General features: G+C 45.5%; 1 protein-coding gene across 1 annotated transcript; it reads left to right on the top strand.

Moving 5' to 3' along the window:
* Positions 1-286: 286 nt before the first annotated feature.
* GARS1 (glycyl-tRNA synthetase 1) lies at positions 287-23,005 on the top strand. The gene is made up of 17 exons (XM_033072242.2): positions 287-391; positions 3,580-3,681; positions 6,368-6,470; positions 7,020-7,161; positions 7,776-7,864; positions 8,738-8,814; positions 10,107-10,252; positions 10,747-10,896; positions 12,318-12,480; positions 13,416-13,580; positions 15,572-15,679; positions 15,928-16,073; positions 17,216-17,301; positions 17,747-17,856; positions 19,143-19,236; positions 21,140-21,330; positions 22,657-23,005. Exons 1-17 carry the CDS (start codon positions 332-334, stop codon positions 22,780-22,782), a joined length of 2,058 nt encoding a protein of 685 aa, XP_032928133.1. The 5' UTR covers positions 287-331; the 3' UTR covers positions 22,783-23,005.
* Positions 23,006-24,517: the final 1,512 nt, after the last annotated feature.

Below are 24,517 nucleotides of genomic sequence, written 5' to 3'. Positions count from 1 at the left end.
GGGGGGGAGCGCGGGAGCGCGCCCCGACGGCGGCACCGTGTGTGCGCATGCGCGCGCGTGCCCGGCCGGCCGTGCTCTCCGCCCCCCCGCGCGCGGCCCGTGCCGAATCTGCGGGGCGCTGCCCAGTGCGGAAAGTGCCGCGCTCTCACCCGCGCCGCGCTTTACCCCGGCCGCGATTTCATCATGCGGGGGGCGGGCACCGCTCCGCCCGCTCCTCCTCCTCCTCCTCCTCCTCCTCCTCCTCCTCCTCCTCATGCCGCTTCCCCGTAGCGTCCTGCCCGCCCTGCTGCGCCGCCTCGCCCGCCCGCTCCGCTCCGCCGCCCCCCCCGCCATGGACGGCCCGCAGGCCGAGGCGCTGCTGGCGCCGCTCCGGAACGCGGTGCGGCAGCAGGTAACGCCGGGGCGGCCCGGGGGTGTCTCCCGGGGGTCGGGCGGGCTGTGGGAGGTGCCCCGGGCCCCCCCCCCCGGGGGTTTGCCCGCCCTGCTGAGGGGTCTTGGCGCATCCCCTTGGGCGCTGCGCGGCCTGGAGGGGCCCCACGATGTCCCCACGGTGTCCCCGCGGGCGCGGGTGGCCCCTCGGGCACAGGCGGTGCGGGCGGGTGTCGCGTGTGGGTTTGCCCCCATGGCTCTGTGCCGTCCCCACGGTGCCCGAGCAGCCTGGCAGGGCTGGGTCTGTGCCTCAGCCTGGCTGGGTGTCCCCTCCCCAGCTGGCTGTGCCCAGGAGGGGACACCCTGCCCCAGGGCCCCTCCTCGTGTGTGCTGTGTAAAACAGCCCCTCGTCCCTTCGGGGTCACGCCGTGATGTCCCCCCCTCTGAGCTGAGCTTGTGCCGGGTTTCCGAGGTAAATGACGTTCTCTGGAGTTGCATATTTGCCTGATGCAGTAAGGGATGGTAATTCCTTTACGTATTTTCCATTTCATCATTCTGATGAATCTAGGTGGGTGATGTGTCCTTTTAGCTGGGGCTGCACCGCGTTCTCTTCCCGCCTCCCTCCTTTTACCTTTATCATCCTTCTTACCTGAGAAGGATTTGGTTGTCCTTTCGTTTCCTAAATAGGTCTTGGCACTCTGGCTGTGTGCGGTAATGGATCTTGTAGAGTTCCTTTTCCTGTCTTTGCCACCTGCCAGACCTGTGCCTGTGTGTCCCCTGTGTCCCTCCTTTAAGTGGCCGAATCCATATTATTCTCCTTAGCTGCACACTGAGCTATGCGTGTGTCCCTTGTATTCGCATATTTGTGTGTGTGTTTCCCCATTAAATGAGTGGATTTATGGCCCTCTAATTATGCCAGCACTTCAGTGAGTTTTTATTATGAATCACTGTACAGCATAATGCCTTGGCAAGAGAGCTGCTTGTAAATAAAATGATGATCTCTAGAACCAGCCAATTTATTTGGTTTAAAATCCTGGGTGCTGTCATTTTCCTGTGAGTACCACGCACCCCTTCTTTTCAGGGGTTAAAACTGGGATATGGGGTGCCAAGGGACAAAAAAAAATGTCCAGCTGGGGCCACACTTACTGTGTTGTACAACTGGCTGTAGCAATTCCCGGAGATATTAGCACAGGAGGAAAGGGAGGGAATAACAAAGATCGGGGTGGTTGATGCCTCTGGATGCAGGAGTCTGTGTCTGGCAGCTCCAGGAGAAGTGGTTTAATTAAACCTAAGGGACTCAGCCTATGGAGAGGGAGCAGCCTATCTTCCTGCAGCAGTGCCTGATGCAATAAGCTGCTGTGATCCAGGGGTGGATCCCTCCCTGCTTTGCTGGTCTGTGGGACAAAGCTGCAGCAAAATTTGCCACATCGAGTGCTGCTGTGCACTCCTCCTCTTGGGCAGGGCTCGAGATCGGAGCTTTAATTAGATTGAGTCCTGTCAGCAGGCATAATTATTTGCTTCAGTTGTGTTTGGTTGTCTTTTTTTTTTTTTTTTTCCTTCTTCTTGCGTATGTCTGAGCACTCTTACTTATAGGTCAAGACAAAGAGTTGCTGTGTGCTGCTTTTGGATGCTCAGCAGTGAGCAGGGTGAGGGCTCTGTTGAGTCAGCAGGAGCTGCTTTGCTGCTGTCTTGATGTTTTTCCACTGCCGACCCCCCTGGCTCAACAAAGGCAATTTGGACTTACTACTCTAAAAGAAAAAAAACACCAGATCAGATCCCTCCCTCTGCCACGTTACCCAGGAATGGCAGTTGCAGTCCTCAACCCCAGAGTGAAACTTGTGTGTTTTGGTTTAAGCAGTTCACAGGAAGGAAAAAGCAGATTTGTTCTGTTCGTATAGCTGATGGGGTTAATCCTGGCAGGATTCTTATTTTTCCTTCTTCTGCTTGTGTGTGTTTTAATGCAGTCCTTGGGGACATCCTTTTATTAATAAAATGAGCCTTTGAACCCCTCAGTCTCTTGAGCACTTTTATCTTTCCTAATCTGATTACAGAATGGCAGTCTGTGTATTCTCTTCTCTTTGCTTTCTCAGTTGCCTGTAATGTTTATGTCAGGAAAGTTCAGAATATAGGAAAAAAAATTAAAAAGTTGCTATTGTGGAAATGCTGTAATCTCTGTGAAATGTGGAGACTTCCCTTTTTTTTTTTTTTCTGAAGATATGCAAGGTGCAAGAAAAATGTTGAACTTGGAGCATCTTGTTTTTAGAACATCCCACTTGGGGTGGCTTTGACATCTCTGTGCTTTTTCTTCCAGCACTTTTGTCCCCTTCAGTAATTCAAGCTAGATCTTGGTTTTGGTGAAGAAGAATGGACTCAAAGGAAGAATTTTTGTTAATTTATCTCCAGGAGCAAGCTGGGCTTTACAGCTGTTCATAAAAGAACCCTTTTGGGTGTGTGGGGATTGGGCACTCCCCTGGGCTGAAAGGGGAGGAGAGACCTGTGTGCAGTTGTAACAAGGTGGTGATGGTTTGACTCTGGCCAAGACCTCCTGTTAGCCCACTGCAGGGTTTTGCTGCTCTGAAATATTTAGGCTATGGGGGCTTTTCTTAAGGTTATTTTTATTTTTTTGTTGGCTTTGTTCTATCTGAACAGGTTTTAAAAATAATAATTATAACAATTTTCACTCAAAATGCTGCATTGGGCTAATGCATTGCTAATTGGGCTGCAAATATCTGTCTTCTGTGAGACTTTCTTCTGAAAATTTGTGTCCTTGCTGGCCAGTTTTGATCAGGTAGAAGAGAGGAAGAGAAGTCTGAGATGATCATAAGCTTTGAAGAAAATGGAAGGGGTGGAAGGAAGGGAAGCCTTGTAGAAGGAGAAGGGCACAGAGCCTGTGTTCACCATCTGAGAATCCACTTAGTGCATCCTCAGAGACAGAAACCAGGAATTTGTGGAAATGTGATGTACTTAGAGGAATATAATTACACATGGAGGTTGAGTAGCAGGTCTGTGATTTAACAGTTGTGTGGGGTGGTTGAATTTCCATAATGAAGTCTACTCTGCTAACTTAAAAGTGTGTTTCTCACTTGCAGCCCCTGGAGACCTGTGTGCAGGCTGTACAAAAATCTCCTTTTGGATTGCCAGAGGAGCTGGAAGAAAGAGAGGTCTCATCTGTAGCAAAGAATGACTCTATAATGTTCTTTTTTTTCCTAGGGAGAGCTGGTGAGGAAGCTGAAGGAAGAAAAAGCTCCTCAGGTGGACATAGACAGAGCTGTAGCAGAGCTCAAAGCTCGGAAGAGGGTCCTAGAAGCAAAAGTGAGTCTGGAAATTAAACTCTGAGCTCCACAGTATTGCCTGAAAAGCCTTGAAATCTCTTCTTAATTCTTTATTGCAGATTTGGTTTAAACAAACCTAGGCTGAATCACTTCTGAAGTAGCTTTTACAGGTTTCCACCTAATGGCAATTTCATTCTTTACCTGTTACACTAATTTCTGTTAGCATTAAATCACCGTGGAAACAAATACACATGAGTTGAGGTTGCCCAGTAATCAAAGCTGCAATTGAGTGTACATTCACTAATCTTTGTTTGCTATATAGATTTTTTGTGTGCAGAGTGAGAGCGCATGCTGTTCACTGTGGTGAATTTTCAAATTCTTTGTGCATTGAAATTCCCTGTCCTAGAATGTGTTTATTTAGAAACCACCCATTTTGCTACAGTAACAACGTTTTTGTAGATGTTTCAAATAACCTGTAGTTCTTCTCAGACTTAGAGGTGAAACTGTGTCCCCTTTTTTTAATGTAGCCATGCTCTAGGAAGTCTTAAATGATGGAACTTGAAGTTTGTTGTCTTTAGATTAATAAAGAAGTAAAATACACTTTATTATCCTGTCAGCTTTCCTTCCCAGACTGAAACAACAAAAATGCAACTCTTGAAGCTTAAAAGCAGTCAGTTGTGCAGACTGACCTAGGTTCTTTCTAATTTCTATTTCATGTAAACATGATTGTAATTGTGTCTGAGTGATACTGTTAAAAATAAATGAATTAATGAGTAAATACACTTACAGCACTTCTTACAGCTGACTGAGAATGTGGGTTCACCTGAACTGAAACCCATTGACCCTGTTCGTCCTGCAGAGTCACGTGGGATGAACAGGTGCTGCTCTCTGCCAGCCCTGGCCTTGTGTCTGCCTGTTTACATACCTTGAACCCAAGAAAATGTCATTTTTACTGAGTATTCAGCATAGGGACTGGGCTTTGAAACCATTGCATGAAACCTGCATTGATAATTAGGTCATCTTAGAGGAAATACTATCTGGATGTTTTCCCAGTTTTGTGTACCTACCCTCAGAGGTTTGGGGGGATGTCAGCAGGCAGGTGAGGAGTCCTGGAGTCCCTGTGGGTGTCACCAGGCAGGTGTGGAGTTCTGGAGTCCCTGTGGGTGTCACCAGGCAGGTGTGGGGTCCTGGAGTCCCTGTGGGTGTCACCAGGCAGGTGAGGAATCCTGGAGTCCCTGTGGGTGTCAGCAGGCAGGTTTGGAGTTCTGGTGTCACTGTGGATGTCACCAGGCAGGTGTGGAGTCCTGGAGTCCCTGTGGGTGTCACCAGGCAGGTGAGGAGTCCTGGAGTCCCTGTGGGTGTCACCAGGCAGGTGTGGGGTTGTGGAGTCCCTGTGGGTGTCACCAGGCAGGTTTGGAGTTCTGGAGTCCCTGTGGGTGTCACCAGGCAGGTGTGGGGTTGTGGAGTCCCTGTGGGTGTCACCAGGCAGGTTTGGAGTTCTGGAGTCCCTGTGGGTGTCACCAGGCAGGTTTGGAGTTCTGGAGTCCCTGTGGGTGTCACCAGGCAGGTTTGGAGTTCTGGTACCCCTGTGGGTGTCACCAGGCAGGTTTGGAGTTCTGGTACCCCTGTGAGCCCCACCTCTGTGCTGGAGGGTGCCTGTAGGATGCAGTGGGGAGGTTTCTGAGCACTTACACAATTTGTGTGGGCTGTCAGTGCAAGGGTGACCTTGCAAAATGCAGCATCTGCCCTTGGGATGCAGCACTCCAGTCCTGGGAGTGTTTCTCTCCTGATGCTGTTCCCAGCAAGGATCACAGCAGTGGTGGTTTTCAAGCCCTGTGGTTCCTACCTGAAGATGTCAGAGCAGCTCTGAATTTGAAGCTGTGAGCAGGGTGAAGCAGTTGAGTACACAGAGCTGAGTTGTTTTAAAATTAGACCACGTTTATTTGTCATTGTAGATGATAGAAAAGGGGAAGTTTGAAATAAATGGATGCACAAACATTTTGTTACCCAAAGGCTTTTCAAAATTATTGTCTGAGACACTTAAGAGAATCTGAATTTATTGAACTTTTAGGCTTAACTCTGCCTTAATTATAAAAACAGCTTCCTGGAAGGAAACCTTTCAAGTCTGTTGACCTCATTAAGGATTAGATTGCAAAAATCACATGTTTTCAGATAAAATAGTGAGTCTGCTCTTAAATATTTTCACAGTATCTTGTCAGGGCATTAAGGCACTCCCAAGTTTTCTGAGTGCAGACCTAAATCTTACGAACAGATTTTCCTTGCACAAATACCTACAATCATCCCTTTGACAGAGCACAAGGATGATGGTGCTTGTAATCTTCATAGTGAAGATTCTTCCACGTGAGGTACACCTCACTGAAAGGTTTATATATGCCAGGAGTTAAATGTGTGCAGTCTGAGGTGGCCACTTGAAGCACTTTTCATAGTCAGAAGAGGGAAGAAGGTCAGAATTGCTTTGGAATTTTTTTTTTTTTTGGTTTTTTAGGTCATGAGTCCACCTCAAGTGTCTGAAATGCTGCATTCAGACAAGGATGTTCATAACTGAGCACTTGAATCTCAGTGGGAAGATTCCTCTTTGGAAAATGAGGATGTTGACAGGATACCTTTTCTTTGCAGACTTTAGACTCACAGTTGTGAGTGGAGAGGTTTTCTCCTCCTGCCAGAATCAGGAGCTATTAACTGGTTTTGTTTTGCCTGGCTTACAGGAGCTGGCCTTACAGCCCAAAGATGATGTGGTGGACAGAGCTAAGATGGAAGACACTCTCAAAAGGAGGTTTTTCTATGATCAAGCCTTTTCTATTTATGGAGGTATGGGTTTGAAGAAATGCACATTTTAATCCCTTTAGGCTAATGTTCTGGTCTTTCTAGCTGGGTGACATGCTGCACTCCAGCAGTGTAATATTAATATAGCATACCAGATATATTTTTTTAAAGTTTGCTTTAAAGCTTTCTTGTTTGAGTCTGTAAATCTTTCAAAAATTCCCCTTTCCTGAGTGTCTGGGTTGGGAAAGGGCTCAGTTTTTGTCTTGTGCTCTCTGAATGGAAATGGGTGGAACCCATGCATGATCATTTCTTCTGTGTTTCAGATCCCTCCTTCACACAGATTGCTCCCACAAAACTTTCCACAAAACAGAATCCATTGGTAGAGGGAATGTGATTTTTAAGAGTTGTTGCTTGCAGGAGTTTATCACTTTTAGATTGTCATTACCTGATGGCTCAGTGCTCTGCAGTTGAGCTGTGCTTCACGCTCATAAAATGAAACCAACTGATGGAAATGCTGAGAAGGGAAGACATCTCCTCCAAACAGTGCAGCTTTGTACAATGTCACACTCTTTTTTTTCCTTTTCCTCTTCACAGGAGTCAGTGGTCTGTATGACTTTGGGCCTGTTGGGTGTGCTTTGAAGAACAACATCATCCAAGCATGGAGACATCACTTCATTCAGGAAGAGCAGATCCTGGAGATTGACTGCACCATGCTCACACCTGAGCCAGTTCTAAAGTAAATATGGGTGGTTTTAATTTTTTAAATTTTTTTTTTTTACCTGCAGCATGTAATTTCTGGTCATAGATGCTTTGTACAGTGTCTGTAAAATTACCCACAGGGATCTTGAGTCTGGGTCAGCCAGTTTCATACCATAATTAGGTACCAGTGCACAGGTCAGTGTGAGAAGCTCTTGTTCTGTAAGGCAGGAAAAGCAGTGGCACTCGTGTTTGCAGTCTCATTAGGTAAGAAATTGTCAATATTCCTTTTTTCTAAAAGATGAAGAAGACAAGAAGAAGGGCAGAAGCTTTCATGCAGCTGTGATATAAAATACTGGGAATATCTGCACTGGTTACTCCTCACTACTGCAGCTATGTCTAGTTTTGATAATGATGCAGTTCCTGAAGGCATTAAGTGTCATCTTTGTGACAATTTTAAGATTTAGATGTATTGATACTTCCCACAAATCATATTTTCTGGGGGTAATTAATATGACTGTAATCTGAAGCAGGAGTGAGCCTGCAGTTTTTGAAGGATTTCACTTTGATAAAGGTCTGTCCACTGGGATCACACAGACCTGGGGCTGTCTGGTGGCAGCTGTCACATTCCTTGTTTTGTGTCATCTCTTCTAGGACTTCTGGCCATGTAGACAAGTTTGCTGACTTCATGGTGAAAGATGTGAAGAATGGGGAATGTTTTCGTGCTGATCATCTCTTAAAAGGTTTGATTTTATTCCAAGCTAGGTGGGCCTGGGGGTTTCTTGCAGTGATACAAGCACTGGAAAAGAGAATTGTTCTCAAGGAAAACCTGATGGTGTAGCCAGTCTTTCATCTAATTAATCATACCATACCAAAAATCCCATAGATTCTGTTAGTGTCTTAAATGAGATTCAGGATCTCTGGTGAAAACACAGGTGTGTTCCTTTTTTATAAAATCCTATGTCATCAGGCTATGAGAGATTACTGTGTTGTCTAAGCCAAGGATTCCCTATATAACAAGATTCCTGTACTCCACTGCATTCTGGTCTTAGTTTTCCTGAATTTCAGTTGCTTTTTTAACAACTGAGAAATAATTTATTGATTCTGTGAGGGGTCAGAGTATGTTTTTCCTATGAGAGGTCAATTACATGGCAGTGGATGACTTTCCTGTGTACCTTAGAAATAGACCTCAGGCATTTCTTTGATTTGCAAAGTCCTCACACTTCTTCCTGATTATTAAAATTGGTTTGGAAAAGCAAACCAAGAAAGTCACATGAAGGAATCTCAGAAATAAGAAGCCTGTTTGAAAACTTTCTCGTGTACTGCTCCACTGTGAATGGAAGGATTGTTCCACTCTGCTTAAGTGAGTTGTGCCCTCTGGTTTTTGAGCCTTGTCCTTGAAATTCAAGTGTGCAGAACAATCTATATTGGCATTAAAGCAATTTCCATTATATTCATTAAGAATAAAAAACCTCAAACTGGAATTACCCTGGTGGACCCTGTCAGGACAAGTTGTGGGCATTATTTAACTCATGCTGAGGGATCCTCCTGAGCTGTTTCATACTGGGCTCAGTGGTGGAGTTGCAATACAAGCTCATGACCAACTTTCCTTACAGCTCACCTGCAGAAACTGATGTCTGACAAGAAGTGCACAGCAGAGAAAAAGGCAGAAATGGAAAATGTTCTAACACAGGTGAGTGCTGCAGGGGGAGGTGGCTGCTCCAGGGAGAGGGGTGTGTGATAGAACCCAGAGGCAGTGGCTCTTTTCTGTTCCTGAAGATGCTCAGAAGTCTTTACCCCAGAGATCCTCTCAAATACTGAAAATTTAATTGTTAATAAATACTCTGAGCTTGCTGGAGAATCACACCTCCCTCACTGTTTTGGAGAATTGCTGCTGTTGTATTCATGAATCTCTTGAGTGTTGGGCTGATAGGGCTGAAGCTCAGTCATGATCTGCTCTGTTTCACTTCATACCCTGGCAAAAAGCTTTTGCATTTGTCACTCCCTTCTGTGGGATTGTCATACAGAGGAACAGAGATGGGTCAAAGGTTTTGTCAGGGTTTCAGTCAGCTCAGCCCTGATTTGCTTTGTTCTGAAATTGTCTCGGCTTTGAAGCTCTGGAGATTTGTTCCTCTGTCTCTGGCACCCCACAAAGATTTTTCCTGTGTTTACCATGAGAATAGCTGGTGCTCAAGCTGACATTCCTGAACAACTGAACAAATATTTGCCTTCATTTTTTTTTCTTTGTTTTTAATGTTTGTTCTCATGACTTCTAGGAGAAATGCTTCCAAAGCCATGCATTGAATGAATGTTTCCTTCCAGAAAGAGAAACTTTTTTTGTCAGTGTTTTGCATCACTGAGCAGCTGTCATTAGGTTTTCCACACTACAGCTCTGAACTTTGACCATCCTTTAGGGAAATCTCTCTATTAATAGAGTATTTTTATATCCTGGTTTTGAATTTTTTTCCTGATGTATGAAAGATCATGACAACTAGAAATGCAGAACAGCTCTGAAAGGGCATCTAATGCACAGCTTGAATTTTGTGTTTCATGCAGCAGAAGAGAAATGAATGCAAACAAAGCCCTGCAGAAATTTCAGCTGTCTTCTCTCTCATTGCTGTATTTTTTTTGCTCCTAAGACAGAACTCCCCATGTTTTAGCTGAACCTGTTCAAAATAATCTGTTCTGGTGGGTGGTGGTGCAGTCCCAATGACTTTTCTTGTGCTTTACACCCACTCTTAAGCTCAGACTTCCTATGGTATGACTAAATCCCAGACCTATTACTAAAATGGGTTTGCAAATGTGCAAAGTGTGTTCTCCTATCACTGGTTCAAACTTCAGCTTGCTTGGAAATTTAGGTTAGAAGGGAATATTTTGGGCAGGTGATTCAGAGCTGTAGATCACGCTCAGTAAAAGATAAAGAGGACATTAATTCCTGTTCCCTTGTCTAGTAATTAAAATAATTCTCTTGTGTTTTGATATTAGTTGGACAATTATGGCCAGCAAGAGCTTGCAGATCTCTTTGTGAACTACAATGTGAAGTCCCCTGTCACTGGGAATGACCTGTCCCCTCCTGTTTCTTTCAATCTGATGTTCAAGACCTCCATTGGGCCTGGAGGAAACATGCCTGGGTAGGTGCTGATTTCATTCTGCTCACACTCTGCTTGCTTTAGAGATCATCTGGAATAAAAATGAAATCTCTGGAGTAGCCTTGCCCTGCATCTCAGTCCCAGCCTCCTGAAGCAGGTAGCATTCCTTGGAGTCTTGGGAAAGGCAGGAGAAACAAGGGGCTGTTGGAGAATCATGAAAATACTTAAAGCACCCAAAGTAAAAACACAGATCCTAGCTGTGCCCTTGCTGGTTGGAGTAGTTTTAATGCTGGTCTACAGTTGTCAGGGACTTCATGGCTGTAGAAAACCTATTTCAGGATACCTGTTTGAGGAAGGAGATGAAGCTTTTTCCTCCTTGGTCTATTGCTTAATTTTTTTTAAATTTTTTTTTGTCTGGAATTAAAAGTCTCAAGAGAAAAACTTTCACCTGTAAGTTTTGTAGCAACTGTGACTTTCTCCTTGCTTTCCCCACCCTTAAATCTTTCTGACTTTTCTTCTCCCCCATGTTCTTTCAGCTACCTGAGGCCAGAAACTGCACAGGGAATATTCCTCAACTTCAAACGTCTGCTGGAGTTTAACCAAGGCAAATTGCCTTTTGCTGCTGCCCAGATTGGAAACTCCTTCAGGAATGAAATCTCACCCCGCTCCGGCCTTATCAGAGTGAGGTACTGCCAACTTCCCCTTTCAGCAGGAGGGTACCAGGGAGCAGAGAACATCTTCCTTTTGTTCCAGGCTTTGTGCAGGATTGTTTCACTTTGGTGATTCTCAGGTTTTACAGGTCAACTCACAGTTTAGGTTTTAAATTCTAAGATTGGCTTGTGTCAAGTAGAATCTGTGAAATAGTTGTTGTATTAGAGATAAACTCAGGTTCACTGACAGAATTTGGCTTCCATTGTAGTCTAAAAGAATCATAAAAGTCAAAGGTAGCTGTATTCTCTACAGGACTTTGCTTGTTTAATTATATTTGTGCAATTTGCTTTGAAACTGGAATCAAAACGTGATTGACCTTGCAGCAATATTTCCTTGTCTCAGTCCTGCAGATTCTGCAGTTCTACAGCTTGCTCCAGAGAGGAAGTTGAGAGATAACCTGACTCAGGACCAGTGTTTGTGTCTCAAGATCAGTCAAGCTGGAAAGCTCAGGGTTATTGGGAATTACTTTCAGTTCTGTCCTTGGATAAAAGTGATTCTTGCCTTTCACTAGGGATGATTTCTGTGTTTAAACTGATATATCCTAATTGGAAAACTCTTCCATATAATTTGGAGCAGGGCAGTCCATGTTGTAAACCTGGCAATTGATTATTTTATGGTGCCATAAATTCACTGAGAGGCCATGGCATCCTTAGCACAGAGGGAACTCAGGAATTTCCTCAGTCCTCCTGTTCTGTTTTGCTTATCTGGAAATGAGAACTTCTCTCGTTGAAATCATTTTCAGTCAAATATAAATGATATGCTTGTGGCACATTTATTGGAGACTGTTATTATGCAATCACAGCAAATTACACCCTGATGGCTGTGATTTACAGTTAATGATTACCTAGAGCTTTTTTAAAGGTTCTTGATAATGAGCTAATTCAGTGGAAAGTGATTTCAAGCAAGAAGACTCAGAATCAATCTCTGAGTAAAAGACACATTAAAGACAAGTTCTTAAAACAGAACTCATACCATTGCTGTGTGCAGCAGTATCATTATTTTCAGGAAATTACCACCTCACCTGGTTATTTTTGGCACCTCTGACATGATTTAAAGCTACTGATTTAATCAGCAGACCCTGTAAGGAACAACTGCTTCTAATATGGGCATCACAGCAGTCTGGAAAAACTCTAGAGAACTTCTGGAAGTACTTCCAAAGGTGGTGTTAACCATGGCCTGGAGAGCTCTAAATGAATTTGTAGAAGGATTTGTTAGGAATTTGAAGATGAAATTAAGTCCAGTGATGAGACTGGGCAAACTGGTACATGAAGCATTGTCTTTGCTGGGTCTGCATATGATTTTAAATTACTGGCTTGCTGTGAGAGGCTGAAGCACAAATGCTTTATTAGAGCCTAATACACAAAATACTTAATGTGTGTTTGTTTGTTTTCACTAGGGAATTCACCATGGCAGAAATTGAGCACTTTGTGGACCCCAGTGAGAAAAACCACCCCAAGTTCCAGAACGTGGCAGATCTCAACATCCTCCTGTACTCGGCCAAGGCCCAGGTCAGCGGGCAGTCTGCGCACGTCATGCGGCTGGGAGACGCTGTCCAGCAGGTAACCCTCAAACCTTCCCTGCAGGCACACCCAGCTTGCTCCTTGTATTCCTCTCAAAGTACAAAATGAGGGCTCTGAGTGATGTGTCTGCCCTGTCCCTGTTGGTCTGAACATGCATATTGCAGCTGAAATATTCTGAATCCAGGACTGAGGGCACAGATCAGCTCCCCGCACTGGGCTCGCACAAAGTTTGTGTTGTGTTGGTGCCAGCTGGGATTTGCTCCCAGATTTATGAGTAGATTTTCTTTAGTGAATCAGATTGAGGTCTAGGCCTGGCCCTTGCTACCAGAAGAGTGCAGGTGGTGCTGGGATAGGGGTTGGAAGATAAACTTCACACTTAGCTAGTGAAGAGGGACAGTAAGGAATATTAATACAAGCAGCATTTGGGAATATCATATTCAGTTGCTGACCCTCATGAGTAGGTGGCTGACATAATTAAATGAATCACTACCTGATTCATCTAATTATGAATGGGTTGATTTACCAACCTCCTCCACCCCATTTCCTCCAACCCCCAAATGAAAAAAAAACCTGAAAAAACACCAAAACACTGCCTTTAAAAACATAAACAAGGCAAAAAAAATCCCAAAAACTAGCCCAAAAAAAAAAAAGAACACCACCCTCTGTTGTATTGCAGCTGTGAACTGTAGGGTGCAGCTGTTGTGATGCCAGTGACTGCACTGCTGCATACAGTGGGGTATTTACAAGTAGGTGATCCTCAGAGCCAGTGGTGATGAGTCCTGGAGTGACAGTCACTCACTGTTTTGGTCAGATGGAGATGGTGCCTGTGCTGAATTGGAAAAGATAGAACAGCTCAGGGGAGACAGAACTTAACCACAGGTTCTCTCTGTGACATACCAAGTTACCTGCAGAAGTTCAACAAATCATGACTTTGCTTCCTTAGGAATTCATGTTGGTTTTTTTTCTCCCTGCAGGGTGTGATCAATAACTCGGTTCTGGGTTACTTCATCGGCAGAATCTACCTCTTCCTCACTAAGGTCGGCGTGTCCCCGGAGAAGCTGCGCTTCCGACAGCACATGGAGAATGAGATGGCTCATTATGCCTGTGACTGCTGGGATGCAGAGTCCAAAACCTCCTATGTAAGTGGGAACAGCAAGGGGAGCCCCTGTCAGATCTGTTTATTTTAGAGCTGTGGGTCTGATGCCTCTGTCTGGCTCCATGTTGGTCTGAACACATGTAGTGCAGTTGAAGTATTGTGAATCCAGGAGCCAGCTCCCTGCACAAAGTTTGTGAACTGCTCATGCTGCTTTGGTAGGTCCAGGCTGCTTTGCTGGAACCTGAAGTAGCCTAGGGATACTTCACTGGTCAAATTTTCATCTGGAGTTAAAGGAAACTGAAGCCTGGTGCTTTCCAAAGACTGTAACCTTTGTAACAGCAGTGGGGAAGGATTTGTTTAGCTGGAGGTGTTATTCCAGGGCAGATTACTTCCTGCTTGAATGCTTGCTCTTCCTTTCCCTCTTCCATGCTGTGAGAAATGAGTTCACTCATGCCAGTTCAGACAGCTGCTACTGGAAGAAAAATTCCTCAAGGATTTGTTATCATCTTCCTGCTGAGTCATTAAGAGCTTTTTCATTCAAGCCTTGTTGAATACCTTTTTTTCCCTCATGTATTGTTGGTTGGATTTAGACTTATCACTAGTGATGTTTTGTTACAGCACATTAGAGGAATAGCAGCCAGCAAAATTCTACCAAACTTAAGAGTAGAAAAAAACCAAACCTCCTGCAGCTCAGATGAGTGATTTGTCTTCACATAGAAAATACAACTTTGCAAGCTGTGTCATGATGATCAACACTGACAGAGCAGGGTGTCCAAAGCCTAACCCAGGAGTGAGCACAGCAATCCCAGGGGTGTGAAAGGAACACCCTGGGAGCTGGGCCATGCTTTGGTTTGTTACTTAACTCTGACCAAATCTATTCTATAAATTTGCTGCCTACAGTGGTGTGGGTTAAGGGATTTTAAAGATCCAACCCACCTCCCATGGGCAGGGACACCTTCCACTATCCCAGGGTGCTCCAAGCCCCATCCAGCCTGGCCTTGGACAATTCCAAGGATCCAGAAGCTTCTCTGGGCACCCTGTACCAGGGCCTCCCCACCCTCACAGGGAAGAATTTCTTATTGATGTAGATCTACTCTGAACCTGGTGTCTTTTGCTTTGAAGCCATTCCCCCTTGTGCTGTCACTCCATGGCCTTGTCCAAAGTTCTCTCCAGCTCTTGGAGCCCTTTTAGACACTGAGAGAGCCTTCTCTTCTCCTGCTTGAACAACCACATAAACCTGTTTTCTGAGAAGTAGCTGTAATACCCTAATAACTTAATTTCTATGAAAGTCCTCCAGAATATCCTGGAACACCACAATTGTCAAGCACAGGGACTTTTTTCTGTTCACACACCTTTTCTGACACCCTGCTGTATCACTCCAACTTGCAAAACCAGACAACATCAGGCTGCCTGCACATCCCACACTGATGTGACAGTGAGTGGGAAGCAGCTGCTGAGCCTTGTCTTACTTGGGATTGTCTGTTAGGAAATCCAGAGGGAGGTTCTATTTGCTGCTTCACCAATCCAGTGTGAGCGGTGTTCTGAGATTCCTCTTTGCCATACATGCTGAAATACTGAATTAAGAGCTTCCCTTGCATGTGATCTGTGTTGTAGCAGCTCCTAAGCCAGGCTTTTGGCCATTGCAGTGTGGTTGATTCCCTACTGTGTGTCCCATGGCCAGGCAGAGCCCTGGGGATGTGATGCCTTGTGTGCTTGTGGCATGTGAGTGATAGCACTGTGTGCTCTGGCCCCAGCCTGAGCTGTTGGCACAGGGCAGTGCTCTGCCAAGCCATGTGGAAAAGCTGGCCCTGAACACAGGCACTGGGTAGATGACTGATTGTTTCCTCTGGAAACAAATGGAATCACTCAAATGAGGGAGCAACTGGTGAGGGAGGGCTGCTTATTGTAACAGAGCTAATTATGTAGAAAAAACAGTCATGGGAGCAGGGAGGGCTTAAGGGTGAATAAACAGATTTGATGGTTAAGTGGACAAAAAAGTGAGTTGGTGAAAAGCTTCCAGTTTTGTTTTTTCAGGGTTGGATTGAGATCGTTGGCTGTGCTGATCGTTCCTGCTATGACCTTTCCTGCCATGCCCGTGCCACCAAAGTTCCTCTCATAGCTGAGAAGCATCTCAAAGAACCTATATCCTTTCAGAATAAAGCAGCTTCTCCTCAAGTGGAAAGGGATTGGACAGGGAGATATCTTGGAGATCTGCACAGCTCTATTTCAAGTTGCATCTGTATATTTAACAGGGAAACCAGCAGGACTTCGGAGGGGAGTTCCTTCATCCAAGTAGTGGAGATGTCTTTGTGTTGTAGCAGTTAACTTTGACATAATGAAGGAACCAGGCCTTGCTTTCTGCCCTCACAAGCTCCTTAACTGCCTTGTACAGAACAGTCAACATTGTTCAGTTTGAGGCAAATAAGGGAGCCATTGGCAAAGCATACAAGAAGGATGCCAAGGTGGTGATGGAATACCTTTCCATGTGTGACGAGTGCTACATCAGCGAGATGGAGCAGCTGCTCAACGAGAAAGGGTGAGCTGGATCTGTGTGGTACCTTCCTCTGACACCCTCATGTGGGCTCCAAAGGGCTGCTGCATTTATTTGAGCCACCTGATACCAGTTTCCTTGTGAGAGCAGGCTCTGTGGGTCATCTGAGATGTGTGAGTGCTGTCCCTCTCACCAGACATTGCTGGTCACCCTCTGGATGTATGCACATAAATATTTGTGTGGGAATGAGCTGAAACTGAGAAACAGTTTAGTGAAAGGGGAATTTTTACCACCTTCCCCACTGTGGTTTGAGAGTGTACCAGGACTGACTTAAAACTTTAAAATTAATGAAATAATTCTGTGACCGATGGAACAAAATAGTTAAATGAAAAACAAAACTTGCCTGAGTATCCTCCAGAATTTAGTGAGCTGCTTTAGGACCTGTTACAGTCTTTGATTTACTGTGATTTGTATGATTTTCTTTGACCTGCCTTCCTAGCAGCACGTGCAGGAGGTGAAAATATGAGAAATCTTTACAGTTGTCAGGTCTGGTTGAAGCAGGCCAACAGCTTAGGAGGAAACTAATGGTGCAGTAACAAAAAAATAAACTTAATTTCCTGCTTGAAATGGTACAAGGTGTAGGATCAATGAATACATTACAGAATGGTAGCATTTACATCTTTCTTTCTTTCTTCCCCTGAGCTAAAATTGATTTCTTTCACATCTCTATGAATGTGAAAATATAGAAAAAAAACCCAAACAGTAGCACTCAAAGTGGGCAGAGAAATTATTGCAGAGAAGAAACAGTCCATCCAGAATCTCCCTGCAATGGTTCAATAAATGAGTTACAAGCAATATCTCTGGTTTTATTGATAGTCCAGTGCCTCCCTTTTTCTCTTTGGTATACAGGCTTCATCCTGAGAATTTCCCAATTGACTTTGCTTCAGGCTGTTAACCACAGCCAAGTTCACTGTGATTATGAAAATGGTTGCTTTTAATGTACATGTAGTAATTTTATTATTAATGCAAATTTCTTTTAATGGGTATGCTACATGTTTCTTTCATCTCTGGGCTTTTCCCTGGCTTCTGTCATCCCACTCTCAGAGTTAACCAAGTGATGCAATTAAGGAAATAAAACTTGTTTGCTTATTGCTTTAGCTTTTAAATGACTTATTTTTCCTTTGCAGGGAATTCACTGTTGAAACTGAAGGGAAAACTTTTCTATTAACAAAGGACATGGTTACTGTGAAGAGATTTCAGAAAACATTACATGGTAAATTTGATTCTTTATTGTTCAATCATGATCAGGATACACTTTGAGTATGAACTTCATTGGTAGCATTGTTGTGTTAATATTGTAACACAGAACAGGAAAAATGCCAAATGTAATTTCCTTGAAATTTAAGAGTAGGAAGGCTTTTGGAAAGTCAATGACTGCTTTTGTCCTGATACAGGAAATGGGGCTAGAAGGAAACTTTGAAAATGCATGGATTTAGCTCTCAAAGAAGCCCTGAGTTGTTTTCTACAGCCTAAATACATCCTATACATGAGCTAAGTGCAAATCTCTATTTTAGGTGTTTATATTTAGAGCAGAAATGTTTAATCTTTTTTTTTTCCATGTCCAGAACTTCTGAGCAGAGAGACAGCATCATCATCCACACCTTTTTCTTGTGTCCAAACACATTTTTAATAGTGGTGTGTGTTATTTTGTGTTGCAGTGGAAGAAATCATCCCAAATGTCATTGAGCCCTCGTTTGGCATTGGAAGGATCATGTACACAGTGTTTGAGCACACATTCCGCATCCGGGAAGGAGACGAGCAGAGAACAGTGAGTGCCCCTGAGGCTGGGCCAGCTGCAGGCTGCTGCCAGCCAAGGAGAGGGCTAAAATAACACTGCACAGTGCCCACTAGGGATGGGGAAGCCCAGGTGGGGTGTGGAATTGCTGTTTTTGCCAGAGTACATGTCATTTTTACATGAGGGCATTCTGGGGCCATGTGTGCACAAGGCTCTCGCTGGATTACTGGCAAGGAGGTGAGAAATTCCTCCTTCTGGATCCACACTTGGCAGTGTTCCATTGCTCAGAGAAAGGCACATCTTCAGTGGTTAATCTCCTTTCCTTCTGCTGCTTTTCCTGGAATCATACTTCTGTGCAGCAGGATGGACAATGGACTAACTGTGTGCTCAGTCCTCTGTGAAATTCAGCCTTCTCTGCTTCTGGACACCCCTAAAACCTTGGCCTGAAACTTTGCTGTAACAGGGGCCCAAGGGAAGTGTTTGTTACATACAGAACTTCCTCCAGCCAGTGCCCAGATGTGGTGCTCTGTGCCACAAGAAGCTGGCTGGAAAGTTGGTGCTGCTTCCTGCTTGTTCCTGGCTCCTGGACTGTGTTCATAACACAGAAATATAATAAAAGTGCTTCTTTGTGTCTCTGGGTGCCACAGTGGTACATTTATGACAGGGGGAACAAGGTTCAGGAGCCCAGAATTACAACACAGTTGACTTTGAATCCCAAACTGCTCCTGAAATATAAAATACTGGATTTACCTTCCTTCTAGTACCCATTTACTTTCTGTGTAGCCTGGGCTGCTTTATATTGTGGTACATCTCACATGTATTGCTTCTGTCCCTTTTATACCTTGCTGATTGTTAGGAAAGATTTTATTACTTTTCCCTCACTTCTGTCACATTTTTACTTTGAGGGTTTCTGTGAAGGGTTCTAAAAACCTTTTTGCTGCATATGCTCCATGTGTGTGGAGTCTCAAACAGGAATTTTGAGTAGACTGTGCATAAGACTAAATCTCCTGCAAAGACACCTCTATCCTTAATTTTTCTGTAATTCAGGTGAGGTTAAATTTCTTTAGGAGGGCTCTAATGGACCTATTCTGGTGGGAGGTAACATTTAGCTGTCAGGAGATAAGGGGGAATGGAGGCTGAAGAAAACCAGTCCTGCTCCAGTGGTGTGAGATGTCACTGCTGATGTCTTATAGTAGGCCAGAGACTCCCCTGGAACACCCACCCTGCCTCCATCCTCAGTCAGAGCTTATTCTCACATCCTAAGAGTCTGACCTGACCATTAAACTTGTATTTACTTGTGCTTTTTCTTTTTTCCACAGTACTTCAGCTTCCCAGCTGTTGTAGCACCGTTCAAGTGCTCCGTTCTTCCTCTGAGCCAGAATCAGGAATTCATGCCTTTTGTCAAGGAATTATGTAAGTGTGTTAAGCACTTTGTGTCTGATGAGGCTGTGCACTGGGAAGAGAGGTCTCTCAAAATAACACTAGGATCATGTGGCTCTCCAAATTGCACAGGGAGAGTTGTTAACATGAACCAGCTGAGTATCCACGAGCTTTGGGTATCCATCAAACTCTTCAGCCATACCCAAAAACCCCACTACCATGACCTTCCCTGGGTTGGTTTGGAGTATAGAAGATATTGCTTTTATTCCCTCCTATGTCAAAAAGAAATCTTTCCTGCTGCTTAGGAGAAGGTGGAGCAGTGGGGGTTTTTGTTTTGTTTTTAAAGTTTACTTTGCTTTTATTGGCCACCAAATTTATTGAGTCTGTCCCAGAGACTGCAACCATTCTGTCAAACTGGTAGTGGGCATCATGGTGAAAGATAAGGGCCATAAAATGGAACAGATGAAGGGTAGGAACAGGGCTTGCATGTCAGACTTCTGTCAGCACCAGTTCTGCCTGGGACTTTGCCTGCACTGGATGTGCCCTGCACACTGAGGCTGGAATTTGGGGTTAAAGCAGAGTCATGGCACTGATGACAAGGGGAAAAACTTGGTGACTTTGCACTTGGGTGAGAGTTGTGGTGCAGTGTGGAGAGCTGAGAGAGCAGGGTGAGTTTGGCCTACAAAGAATGGATCATTGGATGTTCAGTCAGAGTAAAATTGGGGCTCTGAGATGCTGCTTGTACTCAGGACAGGCAGTGCCTCATGGGGGTGATGCCTAGAGAGGCTGACCTGGAACAGAGGTTAGACAGTGTCAAAGGGATAAAATAGGGATTTATTATAAAGCTTTCAAAGGATTCACCTTGGGCAGTACAAGAGCTCAGCTGTGGCTACACCCAATGGACCCAAGATGAATGACCAGTCATGAGTTCTCACACTTTTATATTGGAGTCAATTGTCCAATTACAGCTCCAGGTTATGAAGTCCCATCCTGCTAGATTGTTCTCCTCAGTTCGCTGCTGTTTGCACTTTTTGGACCTGAAGCTGCAATGGTGTCCTTGGTTCTGGGCTGGAAAATGATTGTTTTGTCTGACTGAACTGTGAAGAGAACTTGCTAACACTTTAGATGAAGTTCAGAGTCACTAAGGCAGTACAGAATCTGGAAAAATATGAAAGCTAAACTTAAGGCATCAGGGGCAGAGGGGGCCTGTGCTGGGCTTGTGTCACTGTCTTGGTTTGGAGGACAGGTGTCTGCTGAGAAAGGAATGGAGAATGTAAACCCCCTCCCTCCAAATGATTGTAACTTTGAAATTAAGGAGCTCTCAGGAAAAGATATGGGAATAGGAGTAACAGTTCTTTACTAAGAAAATTAAAATAGAAATACAGTACTGCAAAGAGCAAACTCAAAAACACTGACAGAGTCAGAGTACAACCTGACACCCGTCAGGCAGGGTGTTGGCAGCAGTCCCATCCCATGGTGGCTGCATCCTCCTGCAGTGACAGATGTGGCTCAGTTGGAGCAGTGCTCCTGTAGAACATGTAGTTTTCCTCTGAAGGTCCATGATGATGTGGAAAGGTCTGGTTTTCCTCTGGAATCCAGTGGAAAAAGCTACCTTGGTGTCCCAAATCTCAGTTTTTATCCAGGTAGGAAATTCTTGGCTCCTCCCCTGGCTGGAGCAAGTGGGATGAAGTAATTTTATCAGTCCCACAGTGGGACTCAATGGCCATTAGCAGGAGATGTCTCCCGGAGGAAGGGTGGGTTGTGAAAAGATAAAGAACAATGCCCTGCCTGGTTTCAATGGATGGCCCATTAGCAGAATATCTCCCACAGAGATCAGGATCACTGCCCCATCCTCAACAGATGGTGATAGAACAGATACCTTTTATCACACCCTGTATTGCAACAAGACAGTCACTGTCCCTGCTGTGTTCTGCAGCTGAAGCACTGACCAGGACCGGGATCTCCCACAAGGTGGACGATGCAGCGGGGTCCATCGGCCGGCGCTACGCCCGCACCGACGAGATCGGCGTGGCCTTCGGCATCACCATCGACTTCGACACCGTGAACCGCAGCCCGCACACGGCCACGCTGCGCGACCGCGACTCCATGCGCCAGATCCGCGCCGAGGTGAGCCCGCTGTGCTCACTGGGTATTAGGAAAAAGTGTTTTACAGAAAGAGTGATAAAGTACTGGAATGGTCTGCCAGGGAGGTGGTGGTGTCACCATCCCTGGATGTGGCACTCAGTGCCATGGTTTAGTTGAGGTGTTAGGCATGGGTTGGACTTTATCACCATAAAGGTCTCTTCCAACCCAGTCATTCTGTGAATTCTCCTTTTGGCCTTTGGGACAACATGCCCTGCTGCTTCTGATCTGTTGCTAATCCTTGTGGGAGCTGCCTCTAGCTTTGTAGCAATTTGGTCCAACAGAAGATGCTGGCCCAGCTGATGAAGTGTGCAGAGCTGTTGATCTTAGCTGAAAGCCATGCCTTGTGCTGATTGTGCTTCTCTTCAGAGTGGCTCTTTCCAAGAGTTAAAGCATTGACTGGGTTGTGTCTGGCTTTCAAAGGCTGGGCTCCTTGTAATGCACAGGCCCCAAAAGGCAGAACACTGGGGTTTGCCTCACAGCTGATGTTGCCTGTGCAGCACCAGAGGAGATAATGAACCACTGCCCCAAAGCTGCATGTGCCCTAAGCACACTCTGCCAGTGTGGCCACAGTGCAGACTGGAACAGCAAAAACCTCCCTGTGGTGGGCTCTGCCTCTGTCAGAGCTGTGGATCTGCTCTCTTGGGGGGGGTTCAGGATTTTCTTTACTCCCTGATTGTCTTTTCTCCCTGGCCTTCGCCCCAGGCACAGGAGGAGTTGGTGCTCCCCTGTGAGGCTGAGTTGTGGCTCCACAGAAGCACCTGCAGTGCCTGGGGCTGCTGAGCTGGCTGGGGCTTGGCTGGCTGTAACAGGCAGTGCCATTTCCTCAGGGCACCCTTCTGTCTCTCTGTCACCTGGGTGACTTGTCACTGCCAGCCAGCAGAGAGGAGACTTTTTTATCCTTCAGTTTCTGCAAATGCTCAGCTGATTGCCTGATCCTTTGCACCACTGACAGTGTGCTGTGAGGAGCAAAGAAAAGGCAACTTGCAGCTTCTTTTGTGCTGCTCTTAGAGCAGGTAGGGCCTGGCTGAATCCTGGCTTACAGCATCTTTTGGATGTGTGTATTGTGTTTTTTTTTTCCCCTTCCCAAACTGTAGCACGTTACCTTGCTTTGATCAACCATTTCCTTCCTGGATCACCACAATAACAGATTGATCTAAGGTGTCCTAATTAAAGGTTTTCTCCCCAACAATGATCTTCCAGGAGATACCTCATACCTGTTCTATTGCTGATGTAAAAATTACTCATGTCCCCAAATATCCAGCTTGATTTTGGTGATTGTTTCTTACGTCTTTGTGGCTTTTCCTGCAGATCTCTGAACTTCCTGCCATCATCCGAGACCTGGCCAACGGTTATCTCACCTGGGCTGATGTTGAGGCAAAATATCCACAATTTGAGGGACAAGAGACTGGCAAAAAGGACACAATAGAGGAATAAAGAAAAGGACCTGAAGTAAAATCCTGTCAAAATGTCCACTTTTTACTGTTCATGTTAATATGAAATAAACTTACCGTGTATTATTCAAAGCTGCATTGTTTGTGCACACAGGGACTATTTGGGTTTTTTCCCTTTTCCTCAATTGCTGACCAGATTTAACTTTAAAAACTGAAATAACTGCAGCCTGAGCTGAAAGTGTTATGAATAAAACCACCATTGTATATGCCTGCCTCTCTGTGTTCCTGCAGCCTTGTGCTTTCTTCAGAAATTCCCTGGGTGTTACAGGTTCATGCACAGGCTTTCACCTGGGTTTGGATCATCCTGGACTGGTGGAGGATGGTCCCAGTTGTGTTTGTGAAGGGATGATCACAGTGCCAATCCTCTTTTCCCCACTGTGGTTCAAGCAGCCACCTCAAGAGGTGGGTTCAGTGCTCTTTTTTTGGCTGCAGGTGTTCAAAATCTGCATTTGTGTGGAGCTGGGAGCATTTGCACATGGGAAAGTGGAGCAGAGTTGAAAATCCCGTTCCAGTTCTTGCTCCTGCAGGACACGGTTGGTTTCCTTGGCTGAGGGAGTGAGCAGCAAAGAGCTGCCAAGGTTGTTTTTTCATTCAATGTCTTCTGGCAGCAAGGGCTAAAACCAGAGACTGCCCTGAGCAGGTGGGAGAAGAGCCAGGTATTCTTTCACTTCCCTGGGCACTGGAAGAATTCAAATTCCTCTGTGCTGTCAGAGAACCTTGGTTTTGGGGAGCCTTAAACCCTCCTGGCCTGGGCCAGGTAGGAGAGGCCTCACACCTCAGAGAGTCTTGCAGGCTCTCATCCCACTGAGAACCCCCTGGGCTAGAAACTTTCCCTTTTAGAGGCTTGGGAAGGGTTCTCCAAGATTTTGCTTGGGTTTAAGCACTCATTTAAAGATGATTTAGAAAACATGAATTCTGGGATGGGTGGGGTGTGAAGGGATATTAAAGATCATGCAGTTCCAAACTTCTTTCAGGGGCAGGGCATCTCCCACCATTCCTGTCCAGGGATGCAGGGGCAGCCACAGCTTCTCTGGGCACCCTGTGCCAGGTTCCCATCCTCACAGAGAACAATTTCCTCCTAACACCACATCTAAACCTGCACTCTCAGCCATTCCCCCTTGTCCTGTCACTCCATGCTCTTGTCCCCAGTCCCTCTCCAGCTCTCCTGGAGCCCCTTTATGCACTGGAAGGGGCTCTCAGTTCTTTTCTTCAGCTGAACAGCCCCAACTCTTTCAGCTTTTCTCACAGTAAAGGGGCTCCAGCCCTCAGAGCATCTTTGTGGCCTCCTCTGAGCTCACTTGAGCTGCTCTGTGTCCTTGCCATGCTGGGAGCTCCAGAGCTGGACTCAGAATCCCCCTCCCTGCCCTGCCTTTGATACAGCCCAGGATGATTTACCTCTGTAATTTACCTGCCTACCCCACCTGTCAGACCCTGGTAACAGAATCTGAGAACTGATCCTGACTTTCTGCATCCCAAATCCGGATTTGGCTCTGTCAGCTGCAGGTGCACAGATCCTCTCTGGAAGCTGTGTTAGCCCCTGGGATCAGCAGGTCTGACACTCAGCAAGGAAAGGCTTTTAAAAGAAGGATGCAGAAGAGGATGCTCAAAACCATCAGTGGGATTCATGAGACTGGAACTTTCTCTGTGCTGGCAGCTGATGCCTTCTTCAGCCTGGCAGGCAAACAGCAGTTGGGGAATGTTTCTGAGTGATTTCCTTC

The sequence above is a fragment of the Catharus ustulatus genome, chromosome 1 (assembly GCF_009819885.2).
Source record: "Catharus ustulatus isolate bCatUst1 chromosome 1, bCatUst1.pri.v2, whole genome shotgun sequence".
NCBI lineage: Eukaryota > Metazoa > Chordata > Aves > Passeriformes > Turdidae > Catharus > Catharus ustulatus.
This window is presented reverse-complemented; position numbering and strand designations above follow the sequence as displayed.